General features: G+C 32.9%; 1 protein-coding gene across 8 annotated transcripts in view; it reads left to right on the top strand.

Moving 5' to 3' along the window:
* The window catches only part of Vps8 (vacuolar protein sorting 8), a 109,597-nt gene that overhangs the window by 34,732 nt on the left and 60,575 nt on the right, over positions 1-14,290 (top strand). For all 8 annotated transcript variants that reach the window (XR_013030924.1, XR_013030923.1, XR_013030925.1 and 5 more), the window contains exons 14-18: positions 5,968-6,051; positions 6,330-6,416; positions 7,141-7,251; positions 11,199-11,289; positions 12,141-12,327. Coding sequence is in view for 3 of the 8 variants with exons in the window: in XM_076512313.1 (XP_076368428.1) it covers positions 5,968-6,051; positions 6,330-6,416; positions 7,141-7,251; positions 11,199-11,289; positions 12,141-12,327 (560 nt within the window). In the remaining 5 variants the exon portion in view is untranslated. The remainder of the gene's footprint in view (positions 1-5,967; positions 6,052-6,329; positions 6,417-7,140; positions 7,252-11,198; positions 11,290-12,140; positions 12,328-14,290) is intronic.

Genomic DNA, 14,290 nt, shown 5'->3' on the forward strand with positions numbered 1-14,290 from the left:
AAATAACAGGCTGTGTGATGGACGAGTACATGGAGGGGTAGCACTGTTGGTTGATCAGCATGTGCCCACCCTGTCTTTGTCACTCAACACACCCTTGGAGGCCGTAGCCATCCGTGTTTCCTTGGATCATACCATCACTATTTGTTCTCTCTACCTGGAGAGACATATGATCAATCAGACCTTGATTGATTAAGTGCTGTTATTGATAGGAAGGGTCGCTCTGTAGAGCATATGCTCTCTGATCACAATCTTTCTCTTTTCAATACTGGTTCTTCCACTTATTTTCACGCGCCTAGTCAGTCCTTTATCGCCATTGATCTCTCGGTTTGCTTCCCTTCATTATTCTCCCATTTTTCATGGAGGGTTGACAATAATCCACTAGGCAGTGATCATTTTCCTATACTTTTGAAAGAGACTGGCCATGGTTGATGCCACCCTATCCGCGTGCCCGGTGGAAGCTGGATCAGACAGATTGGCCCACTTTCACTGCTCTTGCAGAACTTGATCTCGCCATCGTGAGTTAGCCATCAATAGACGACTGTGTGGCAGCAGTAACTGTGACTCAGTGTATTCCTAAAACCTTGACACGTTTTCCACGATATCCTCATCTGTGGTGGAATCCTTCCTGCCATGTGGCACGGAAGGCTCAAAAACAGGCAAGGGATACTTTCTGTAGATATCCAACACTTTCGAACGACATCGCTTTCCAAAGGACCCGTGTACATGCTAGGTGGGTAAGACGTCAAAACCAGAAGGAATCTTGGATTAAATTCACAACTAGCATATCTTCTACCACCAGTTCCAAAGTCATATGGGAGAGGAATCGAAAAGGTCAGTGGACACTACAATTCTGTCCCCCTCTCGATCTTACTTTCTGATGGCCAAGTGGTAGCTGATGTCCGGAGCATCACTGATACTCTTGGTGAAAGATTTTGTCGGGTATCTAGCACTTCTGCTCGTTCCTCCACCTTCTTGGCCATCAAGACTCGGGCAGAGTGTTCAGCTCTTTCCTTTCAAACTGACTTTCTCTTTGACTATAATCATTCCTTTACACTGGTGGAACTGAAAATGGCCCTTCATCGGTCTGGCAGTACATCTATTGGACCTGATGATGTACACTATGACATGCTGCGCCATCTCTCACCTCCTTCTCTTGATATTCTTCTAATTGTTTTTAACTGGATCTGGCAGGAGAATGTTTTTCCTAATGCTTGGCACCAGGCTATTATCTTACCTTTCTCTCAGCCTGGGAAAGATCCCAAGATTCCTTCAAACTATCGTCCAATTGCTTTAACGAGCTGTCTCTGTAAGACCGTAGAGAGGATGGTTAATGCTCGTCTTGTTTGGTTCCTCGAATCAAACAACATCCTCTCGCCCATCCAGTGTGGATACCGACAACAGCATTCCACCACGGACCACCTAATTTGACTTGAAACATCAATCAGAGAAGCCTTTCTCAAACTACAACATCTTGTATCAATATTCTTTGATATTGAGAAGGTTTAAGATGCAACATGGAGGTATGGCATTTTAAGAGACCTCCGTATATACGGGTTACGTGGCCAATTACCCATGTTTATTAAAATTTTTTTATTGGACAGGAGATTCGAAGTTTGTGTGGGTTCGACACTTTCCTGTTCTTTTCTACAGGAACTTGGGGTCCCTCATGGCTGTGTTTTGAGTGTCACACTTTTCAGTATAAAGATAAATGCCATCACTGAACAACTTCCTCTCACTGTTGCAAATGGGCTCTATGTCAACGATTTTCACATCTCATGTCAGTCATCAAACATTAGTTATATTGAGCGGCAACTACAAACTGCCCTCAATCATGTACTGAAGTGGACCACGGCGAATGGCTGTAATTTCTCTCTCTCTAAAACTGTTTGCATGCACTTTTGCTGCCAACAGGGTATTCACCCTGATCCTGAACTCTGTATCGGTGAAGTTTCACTGCCAGTAGTCCCTGAGACCAAGTTCTTGGGGCTTATGTTTGACCGTAAGCTGACCTTTATACCACACTTAAAGTAGCTACGGGTCAAATGCATAAGAGCACTGAACATCCTCCATGTCCTTTTTATCACCAGTTGGGGAGCAGATCAGTGTTCTGTGTTAACGATATATCGTGCTCTTATTCGATCGAAACTTGACTATGGATCAAAGGTTTATGGCTCTGCCAGACCCTTGGCTTTAAAGATGCTGGACCCCATTCATCAACAAGGACATCGACTCTGCACTGGGGCTTTCTGCATCTCTCCAGTTCAAAGCTTATTCATAGAATCTCATGAACCTTCTCTGCACCTTTGCCGTTTGTAACTGTCTTTACTATATTCTTTGAAACTTCATTCCTCACCAAAGCATCCCACCTGAGGGTGTGTTTTCCTTCCTCTGTGGGTCATGCTTTTTCAGAAAAGATGATCTGCTATTGGTCCTTTTGGCCTGCGCATCCAGGTACAATTGGATGAATTGAGTCTGTCCTTTGATAACATTGCAGAATCCACTGGTCAGCCCATCCCACCACGGCTTATTACAATCCCCAAATGTGGCCTTTATTTAAGTCATATGAGAAAGGCAGATACTCCCGATTGGAAGTACTGCCTTTTATTTACTGAACATATTTTGAACAATCTTTCCATTCCAATTTATGCTATATGCCATTTCTCTTGCTCTGGATCATATTGAAGCTAAACAGTACTCCAACAGAGCTATTTATACTGACTCACTTAGTTCTCTACTGGCCCTGGAATTGCTTCACATTGGCTCACACCCTGTTCTTGCTGATATTCAAAACCAACTGGCCATTTCTCATTAACATCTACTTCTATCCAGTTTTTCTGGATACCAGGCCACGTTGGTATTCACAGGAACGAGCTTGCAGACACGGCAGCTAAATCTATCTGCTCTGGCACTATCACCACTGTGCCTATTCTGTACATGGACTATGGTCCTGTATTCAAGGCTCAGCTCTGAGCCAGCTGGTAGTCCACTTGGAGTGAGCAACGTGACAACAAGCTTTTCCAAATAAAACCCTATATTGGGCTTTGGCCATCTAGCTTCCGTAAGGTTTGGAAGGAGGAAGTTGTTCTAACTAGACTACACATTGGTCACAGTTTTTAACTCATCGTTTTCTTTTATCTGGAACTGATGCACCAGTGTGTAGTTTGTGTAACACTCAAATCACTGTAAGCCACATTTTATTTTCTTGCCATCATTACGACTCTCAATGACGGCACTATTTTAAACATGTTCTGTCTCAAGGTTTGTCCGTAACATTGGACAGTGTTATTGGTGACAGTGACACTGTCCACCTTGATAAAGTTTTTAGTTTTTTAATGGCCATTAATAATTTTAATCTCATTTAAGTGTTTGATATTTATTAATTACACTTTTTTAATTGTGGTTCCCTTTTAAGAGTTTCAATCTCTCTAGTTCAATTTGAAATTGGAAAATAGCCAGAACATTAAGTAACTCGACACCAGGACTAGAAAGGCTAACCTTAGGTGACTAACGCTGCTGTTTGAACTACCCCTTAGTTGTCCTGGCGAGTTGTTATTACAATTTTGCTGCATGTCTTTTAACACTTTTATTGCTTTACCTTTTGGTACTGGCCATAATGACACATAACCTGGAACCAGGACTGGAAAGACCAACTTCTGGTGGCTGACGGTGGTTCTTGTACTTACCTGTTAGTCTTCCTGGTGGGTTATGATCATTACCTTTCTGCTACAGGAAGTCCTTTACAACTTTGTAGACTGGATGTCAACTTTGGTTTTATGCCATTTTCTATTTTTAATTGCTGTTTTGTTTTTACCTTCATTTTGTTTTATGAATTTTACTACATTTACTTTTACCTTTTCACAGGACATTTGGCTGATTACTATTATTATTAGGGTTTTGCTACATGTCTTTTAAAACTTTTATTACTTCACCTTTTGATAATGGCTGTTATGACACATAATCCAGAACCAGGACTGGAAAGGCCAACTTCAGGTGACTGACGGTGGTTCTTATACTTTACTGTTAGTCTTCCTGGTGGGTTATGATCATTACCATTATGCTACAGAAAGTCCTTTACAACTTCTCTTACTCTGCTTTCTCTCTTAACATTGTAGACTAGGTGTCAACATTGGTTTTATGCTTTTTCTGTTTTTCAGTGATGTTTTGTTTTACCTTCATTTCCTTTTATGTATTTTACTACATTTAATTTATTTTTACCTTTTTACCGGACGTTTAGCGCAGATAGCCTAGCTGCTTTGTGCCACAAAAAACTAAACCAACCAACCAACTATGAAATTTGGCAAGCTTTTAAGAAAACTGTAAAAGTTTATTTAACACATCAGACAATGTGAGACTGAAGAAGACACATGAATATGTAGAAACGTTTTTTTCCAACATCAAGACTGCTGACAGTTCATTCTATTTACTGTGTTTTTGTTCTGTAACTGTTACAATATTGTTTTATTTTATGATTAATATCTTAGACTTTTTCTTGTAGTCATGTATAGTTTGTGGTTGATTGGAAACTTTAAGAAGTTATTTTTGGTGTCAGAAAATTCTGAAGTAAGAAATTGAAGCTTAGACACAGAAAACAAAAACTATGAATTTTGAAATATAATCTTTTTGAATTACAATTAACTTAATATACATCCACTAAGACAATTTTTCCTTGTATAGATTTTACATCCAGTTTGAATGAGCATTGGTTTCCATTTCTGCCATTCAAATAAAGTTTTAAATAGTTTCTGTAAGGTCTTTACTGGTTGATGAAAATGCCACTTACAATGCCACCATGAACTATGAGACTAAATGCGGTCTTGGCATTCTAACTTGAAAATTCTTAGCATTTTTCACAGCTCTTTAACTCTCTCTGGATTCTCTATTTTAGATTTTCTTTTTACCCACATGTGAGTTTCAGAATTTCCTTCAATTGGGTGTCCAGATCATTATGTTACACAGTACATCATTTGACATATGAAAACCTTGATTTTCTATTAATTATAGGTAATATATAGTTAAACATAAGAGAGAATTATGACAGGTAGGTGTGGCAGGAGTGGTCTGATTTTCTATGTAATAGCTCTGGAGCCAAACAAAATTGAAGACTATAATAAACGTGGTTTGTCTGAGCCATGACGATTTTATAGAGAATAATGTCCTACTTTTTTGAGGAGTAGTGCAGAAAAGAGGGAATATTATATATGTGTGTGTCTTTTTCCAGCAACAGGAGAGTTGTTTTTAAGTAACTGATAGTGTTTTTAACTATTTCAATGCTTTAAATATTTTCAGTATTTTTAGTAAGATAGTTTACAAGACTGCTTGTACATATGTGCAACATATGTTAAAGGGCTACCAGATATAGCAAGGATGGCAAATAGGTTTAACTGGTATGCCAAAAAATAATAAAAGTATTATAGTTTCAAGTGTTATGTATTTATATATTTTTTAAAAATAATTTTAAATTACATTGTAAGTTGTATGTTTATAAATACTGTAGTTATTTATTTGTTTGATCTTTTTTGAATCATTTTTATGTATACACATACACACACATAGTTACAAACTAACATATACAAATGTCAGTAGAGAGTTAAAAATACATCAAGAGCTAGGTGTCCAATTTGAATTTAAGAAATGTTAAGTACACATACACACACTACATGAGTTCACTTCTTTAAGTAATAACATTCTAATTTATCTTTGTAAAAGGTACTTTTAAAAACGTTCATATTTTATACAGTTATGATTATTACAAAGCAAAAGAACAAGGAGTGAAGTGAAAAAGAATATATAGCAAATTTGTTAAACTGGGGGGGGGATCTAATTATTTTATTTAATAATGACATTTGAGGATAACCTATTGGTTTATTTAAAGATTTGACCTGAATTTAATTTTAAAAACAAATATTATTCCAAGAAAATCTAATGAAACATTTGTTTTCTTTTATATGTCAAACCTTGACTGTCCAGTGGTTAAATTGCCGTACATTAGTTACAATGGACACATCTGAACAGTTGCATCTTATTGATATTCGCAGTGCAGAAGAATTGGAGGTAAGAACTCAGTTAATATAAGCATTTGTTAATTGATATATTTTTGAATGTAAGATTGTTTTTGGAAAGTGCATCAGTTTTAAATTTTTCTTTTGTATATTTAGTTGTTTTCAGTAACTATTTTTCATGATTGTGGTTGCCATAAGTTTGTTCATGAAACATATTTTTCAAATATACAATTGATTCATTGTATATTTATAAGTAACTTAAAACCTTAAGATTGCATTATAGCTGTAAATTTTGAAATTAATGGTTGTTTTATTTCTACATCTGTGCAGGTCCTTGACATTGGAGACGTTCAACTTGTTTATGGTACTAGTCACTACAAAGGCTTAGCAACTGGTGGGAATGTTAGTAAAGCCATGGTAAGGGAGAAAAAATTACTACTATAATACAAGGTTGCGTACTCTTATAGAAATTTATATTTTGAAAACTAAAAACTAATCTTTGTATTACGTATATATATTAATTGCACACAGTTTTGGTTTTACATGAAATAAATATTTGGTATGTATTAAAATATAAAATTTCACAAGGTTGAAAAATTTGAAATGGCTGATAGGAAATTCATAAAGAGATTAATTATTTCTTTTTATGTTAGAACCTGATCCAGTGTTAATATCTAGTTGAATGATTTTGTTTTGAACCACAAGATACACAGTTGAAGATTTACAGAATAAGTTTGTAGTGGCTTCACTCTTCATGTGATGTTTGAATAATAATGTTTTATGTTCCTAGTTGAGGATAGTTCACCTTCATCATATCTGTTAAGAAGTTAGTAAAAATAAAGCCCGTATTTCATTGTGTATTTTTTAAAGTGATAAGGAAGCTCAATTAACATAATTCACAGCAGTCAAAAATCAATAAGCCATGAACAGTTGAGCCAATATAGATCTGACAGTTTTATAGTGATTACAATAAATCTAATTACTGATAATTTCAAATCAAGAAACTTATAACAAATGTCCACAACTTGCAGATGAAAGCTTGAGAATAAGAAAAAACATGAGTTTATGGTATTTGTAACAAGGAAAGTAACTACTTTATTGATCTTGTTTAAACTAAGCAAAAATCAAATTTCATACTAAGGCTGTAGCAGGAGAAAGAGCTTGTTTCTATTCAATGGCAGGATTTGGATCACAACTATTGTTACTGGGATTAAAGTCTGTCCATGTCTTCAGTCCACGTACCTGGAATGAAGTAAGTTAAAGTTGCAGTTTCTTATAAAACAACTTAAATTTTGTATCTGTAATTAAATTTACAGTTTTAGAACATGTCTTCAGTCCATAAAATCGGATTGAGATACTTTTAGGATATTAGATTTATGAAGTGTTTTGTTGTGTTTTTAACCCATTTACTTGAAGTATATCAAACATAGATTGTTAAAGGGTTTCTAAACTAATTTACATATCTTAAGTCTGTTTTTGGATTGAGATATAAACACAGAATGTTATATTTGTCAGGAGTTTATTTTAAAATAATTTATTTAAGCATGTCCCTCTTCAGATTTTGCACTCTAAAGTATTTTAAAACTATTGAAGTTGTGATCATGCAGAAGTAGCACATCATAAAAATAGTTTTACAATGTTAGTAAATTTTCAAAAACATCTTTCACATTCATATCAGGAAGAGTGTCTGGATGAATTTACCACAAAGCCATTTGACCTCTACAACAACTAGAGGTATAAGAATTTGGTATTCAGGGCCTGGCATGGCCAGGTTGTTAAGGCACTTAATTTGTAATCCAAGGGTCGCTGGATCGAAACCATGTCACACCAAACGTGCATGTCCTTTCAGCCATTGGGGTGTTATAATGTGATGGTCAATCCCATTATTCGTTGATAAAAGAGTAGTGCAAAAGTTGATGGTGGGTGGTGATGACTAGCTGCTTTCCCTCTAGTCTTACACTGCTAAATTAGGGATGGCTAGTGCAGATAGCCCTCGAGTAGCTTTGCATGAAATTCAAAAACAAACCAAACAAACAATTTAGTATTCAGAAGGACAGTTGTAGTTCAATTTGTCATAGATGGAATGAAGGCAGCAAAACAAAGCAATGAAGCTGGATTGAAAATAAGTCTTTTTTTATTATTTAAAGTGAAAGAGTAAAAATTGCTGACAAACCTTATGTGTATGGGAGGAGATCAAAGTGCACTTTTACAGAATTATATAAAAAATTTAATTAAACATTTTTGATGTCAATGTTTTGATAAATTTGGCATAAAAACGTAGTTTATACTTCAAATCTTAATAATATGTAAGCTTTGATTTGTTACTTTAAAAATGAAATATTTCAATAAATTCTCAATCTTCATGTCATGTGATGCCTCTCTGTTATGGATTCTCCTTTTTAGATTTTCTTTTTTCCCAAATGTGATTTTCAAAACGCCCTACAATTAGATATACTAACTAGAGATAACACACCAGAACTTAAAATAAGAACTTCCCACCTTGTATACTTTCTGTTATATTAGTCTATTTGTTACACTTACCACAGAAGTTTCTCCTAATTCTTCATCCTTGTGAAAGTGAATATCTACTCATGCTTACTTGTCAATGGTGCATGTTTATGGCCAACAGAGAAGCCTTTTGTTAATTACATAATTATAAGATACTTATGTTAACTTATTTTTGTAAAAAATATTACCAAGCAAGTTTCCTGAATGAAGACCAAAGTTGTTACTCCAGTAAGTAATGAAATTTTGTATAGATCACTAAGAAAGTCAGATAAATTATAGTAGTTTTTGGGTGTTCTTTTTTAATGTTTGAATTATTTCTTATTTTAAAATGCATGCTTGAAAGGTGCATGAAATATATTTTTGGAAAATCAATTTTAGTGAGACAAATTTAGTGTTAAGGAAGGCTGACTTCTGAGAAAGGCCCTCAATCCTGCAATGTCGAAATTTTCATCTTTTATGTATATTTTGTATTTATTGGTGAATCCTTTTCAACACAAGTAACTTATTAGGTTAGTGAAAAAAGTTTAGAAAAAATTATCTTGAGAAATGCACAAGGAACATGCATAACTGGACATTATGTGATATAACTTGAAACTTTTTTCTCCTAAATTTTCTGCACTTCTGCTTAGTTGCTTATTGCTACTTGAATAATTAGACACTGTCCAAAGATCAGTAAAACAATAAATTTAATGAAAACCTGATGTATCCTTTTATGAGCTTGAGGGAATTTAGGAAAAGTACGTATTTTTTGGTGTATAATAAGATGCACCCCTATTTTCAAGGAAAAAAATATTTGTCATTTATTTACTTGTTCAACATCAACATGATCTTTTATTGTTCTTTAGAATACTTCAAAATAAGTAGAGGCATAAAATTTTTTACCTTTGGTGTATAGGAAACAGGGGAGATTTGAGACTCTTTTTTTAAAAAAAAAAAAAAAAGGAGTCTTATACACCACAAAATATGGTAATTGTAATTTTCTGTTACAGGCTGCCGTCAATCCAAAAAGGCAAAGAGTAACTTGAATTTATTTCATACAAGTAAAGGTTCATGTCCCCAGTGATGGAAAAAGTTCAAGTGAATCCAGGAATTTATATTCTTTCATGCACTTCAAAAAAGTTAATTGTGTTGTACTCTTGGTTTCATTTGGAGCCAAAGGCTCTGAGCTACTTATATCACTGACCACAGAAAGTAATTGTTGAGCATTTTAATCATGCTAAGTGATGCTCAACAATAATGTATTGTAAATCTAAACTTTTATTCATTAAGTTGCATCATATTATGAAATGCAGTAATAGTGTGAGTGCTTCCTAACCAGTTAGTGCTCGTGAAATAAAATTTGACATCAACATCATTTATGCCTGTTCGTCTGTAATTTCAAAAGTGAATGTTGCATTTTGTCTACATGCATAGCTTTTCAAATGGGAGACATCTCAATTTGCAATATGTACTAGATTTGTTTTTATGGTAATTGTAACATCAGTCAGAGGCATTGAGCCTGTATAGCATTTGGGTAGAAAAAAATAACAGATAATTTATAAATGTTTCACAGAAAAAAAACCTTTTTATATTAAATTAAAAGTATTTAGATGTTATGTGGATAAAATATGTAAATTTTTAACTAAAAAAAATTTTTTATTTGTAACTTGAAAATCATCTTGCACTTTGACTCATCAAGTTCTAAGTCAGATTGAGAAAATAAATTCAGAGACAAATCTTTAGTAGAAATACTAATAATATTGTGTGCAATATTTACTATTTATTAGTAGTTAACAAATTTCATAAAAATATATTAAATAAGTTTAGAATTGTGTAATTTTTGGTAAACATTAATTCTCCAGTACAAGCTTGGTGCAGTGGACCAACCTCATGCACTTAGGATTAAGTAATGGTAGTAAACTAATATTTGTGTGATGCAGAAAGATTAAAAGTGGAGTGGCTAAATAGCACATGATTAGAGGACTGAGAGACATTGGAAACAAAAACAAGACTCCACAGTACAGTCTGTTTCATTCATAATTCAAAATGAATGTTTTATATATTAAGATCAAAGTGCCAAACTGCATTCTCAATGCACATGCTATCTGATCCAACCAATTGGAAAACTGGATTTCAAGAATCTTAAAATATGCTATTATATTAACAGATGTAAAGCAGTCCTCTATTCACATGAATATATTGTTAAATTCCCTTCTACAAAAAGTAACACCTCAGGCTAAATTTAGCACATAACTTCAACCATATTTTAACAGCATGTTCCAAATCAGAACTTTGAAAAGTGTTAACATTTTACAGGTATGAAGTGTACACCATAGAAAAGTAAGGGATGCAGTACTTGCATATTTCAGGTGTAATACCTGAATTTGGGATATGTTTTATAGCTAAAAGTAATACCTTTAAAGGTTACTGCTGTAGCATAGTTTTCTTTTGTACCAGCTATAAATTGTTGAAGAGATAAAAATGTTGGAAACATAAATGATTAGTAACTTATTAATATAGGTGTAATTCATCATTATTAACATAGGAATTCTGTATTATTTTAAAGCTTTTGTTATGATAATAAAGATACAGTAAGGTGTCAATATTAGTATAGATTTTCTGTGTTGTTACTTTAAAATCGTTTTGATTGTATTATAATAAAAAAAGACATAGAACATTATCTTAAAAAACTGATATTTTGTCTATCTGTAGAGAATTGACTTCCTTATCAAACAGAACTTATTTCCTGAAGCATTGGCAATTGCCTATTCATTTTATAATGACACAGCTAAAGCTGTTATAGGTGAGTAGTATATACTTTATATAATATTTATTGTGAAATTATGGAAAAGATATGACATTTTTTTGTATCTAGTACAGGTCTTTAATGTAGACTAGTGAATAATAGTATGTTTTCTTTTATGTAAGTTGATACATAGTGAAGCCTAGTTGTGAAAAAAAATGTAATATATTTTTATATTTTTATTCTTGTTTGTATAAACCTCCCCTACAGTACTTTCAGCTAGACTATGTTTTAAAATATGATAATTTGTACCTTATGTTTATTATCAAAACTATCTACCAGAATATGTTGTAGTTTGGTTTCTGTAGCATGTAATGAGTTATCTGAAATTTTAAAAATGTACTCAGTTTGTTGGAACAGACAGTTTGATTTGAGCAAAAAATTTAACATAAAAAGATAATATCTCTAAAAATGATTTTAATAGTATTTTTCACTTATTTCTATTTAGTTATTATATTCAATTTACTCTTTTTTTATCAATTTGATGTTACAAAATTTGGTTATATGGTTATTTGAAGAAAACTTAATTTTTTTAAACATACAATTTACCTTTTGTTTAAGACTGAATCCTATAAGAAAATACTTGGAAAAAGGTTTCAGCTGCATTCCAAGATTTGTTATGTACTTAGTTATCATAATTCTTCAAAATCAAACATTTCAAACAAGTCATATGTTTAAATTAAAGCATTCCTTTGACTAAATTTTGTAATGCTAAGATATCAAAACTTTATAAGTTGTAGTTAGTTGTTTCACTATTAGTGTACAGTTTTTCAAGTGCATCCAAGGAATTGTGATTTGTGAATACAAACATATTGTAATAAAATTGGAATTTTCTGGAAAACAATTTATAGGTTTGACTGGGAAAAAATCTCAAAGGAAAGAAGAAGTTTCCAGGAAAATGGTGGATGTTCTTGAAAAGTATGTAGACATGGCCATGACACAGTTATGTCCAGAATGGGGAAAAATTGAAGTCTTAGTTGCTCACTATCGTGAGGTGGTGCCATTGTGTGTTGATTATTGCCTAGCTCTTAAGAGAAGGTAATAATATCCAATAATTTTTTTTGTCTTTGTGATAATGTTTTATCAGTTTTTAAATATAATGGATATTAATTTCAACATTCTACAAGGTAATCAACATTAATATAAAAAAGCATGGAGTACAGAAAGGAAACTGCTAATATTATGGTAGAGGACACATATATCTTAACATGTTTAAAATATAAATAACCACATGTGATCATGCAAAACTAACCTTATCATTAAAACCCCTATATTTGACTATACCAAACAGAGTGAAAGGAATGTATATTTTATTTTTGTAAGAGATAGTCATCCACATGGGAGAAATAACTATTATAATGAGTTTAGCTCAGAAGGATATATTTTTGAGGGATGCCTGTACAAATGCTCAGAATATAGACTGTTGCAAGCAAGGTATTATAACAGCTAAACACACATGAGAGGGATTATTAACTGATGTCATTGTAACTGCTCAGAAACTGATGCACTAAAACTAAAGTGTTATATTAAGAACCATAATCAAGTCTACAGCATACTAACTGAATTTGATTGGTTGTGTACTCTAAACCTGTCTTTATAAGAAACATAGTGAAGTGTTGTTACTCATAAATTGATAAGCTTATTTATAAAATCAGCTGACTGGAATATGATTAGCTTAGAACACTAAACTGGGAAAGTACCTTGACTTAGAGCTTTTATCTTGTTTTTGAAATAAATGTTCTGGAATGTGATAAGTTTGGAATTCCATATTCTAAAATTAATGTACTGAAATCTAATTAGATTAGAAGAAAAACTTCTTTGAAGTCAATATACTAGACTATGATTAGCTGTGAACATTAAAACCAACAAACTGGGATGTGGTTGGCTGTGATTACTCTCCTACAACTTGTGAAATTAATAACGTACAAAATATTTTATGTTCCTATACTTTTTATTGGATCGAGGTATTGTAAGACACTTGGTAAACTTTGTCATAAGGGTTAATCTAAAGTATTGATCAGTCAGGACTGCTACTCATGGCTGTTAGATACATAAAGATATTTCTCATATCTAACATTACCAGTACAATTGTCACAGATGTATAGCATGACATATGATTTCCAGGAGTGCTTCCTCATCGCAAGTGATTGAGCATTAGGTGATTATCACTTAGTGAAAGTTTCTGAATTTGCATTCTAGCATTCTTATTAGTGGAGATAAGGATGTTTGGTCTAAGAAAGTATGTAATCTCTTACATTTGACCAGTTATTCAGCATTTTCAAAACTTACTGTTGCATTTTTCAGTTAACTTTAAGCAGTTTTCATTTTCTTGCTAATTTTTAAAGTAGCATTTAATTTTTTTTTCTACTTAGCTTTGCTAGTTAATTTTAGATTATTTTTGTATTTTGCATGTATTATTCTTCAGTTAATCCATCTGCAGTGTTACAGGAGAATAATTTTATTTATTAAAAGAACGTGCATATATGGGTGATAACTTTAAATATAGGCATAGTGAAAGAAGTATGTATGACTATGTGGGTTATAGTTACCAAATATAGACATAATTAAAAAAGTAGGCTTAACTGTACTGATAACTGTTGGCTGTAGTATTACTATAAACAAACTTGAGTACTCTTTGAGACAACAACTGTTGATGCTGGGTTACTTTTTTGATGGAAATGTTTCAACAACTTGTGTTATAAGGATTTGAAGGGAATTAAAATATACATGTTTGTCTTCAAAATCTTTGTAAACATTTGATATAGTTCCAACCAGTTGGACATATGGAAACTTAGTAGTTTCCCTGAAGAAGGCTTAGGATGACAGAGCTCTAAGATATTGTATAGTATTTTGTGTTAGAAAAAAAAGAACATTTAAATGCAATATCAAAAACTATAAAGCAAAAACAAAATTATTTTAATTACGTTATCACTTTGCTTACCATATCAAATCAACATATTTTAAATACAGTCTTTTAAAATGCATTATAATTTTGTTTATA

The sequence above is a fragment of the Tachypleus tridentatus genome, chromosome 7 (genome assembly GCF_004210375.1).
Source record: "Tachypleus tridentatus isolate NWPU-2018 chromosome 7, ASM421037v1, whole genome shotgun sequence".
Taxonomy (NCBI): Eukaryota; Metazoa; Arthropoda; class Merostomata; order Xiphosura; family Limulidae; genus Tachypleus; species Tachypleus tridentatus.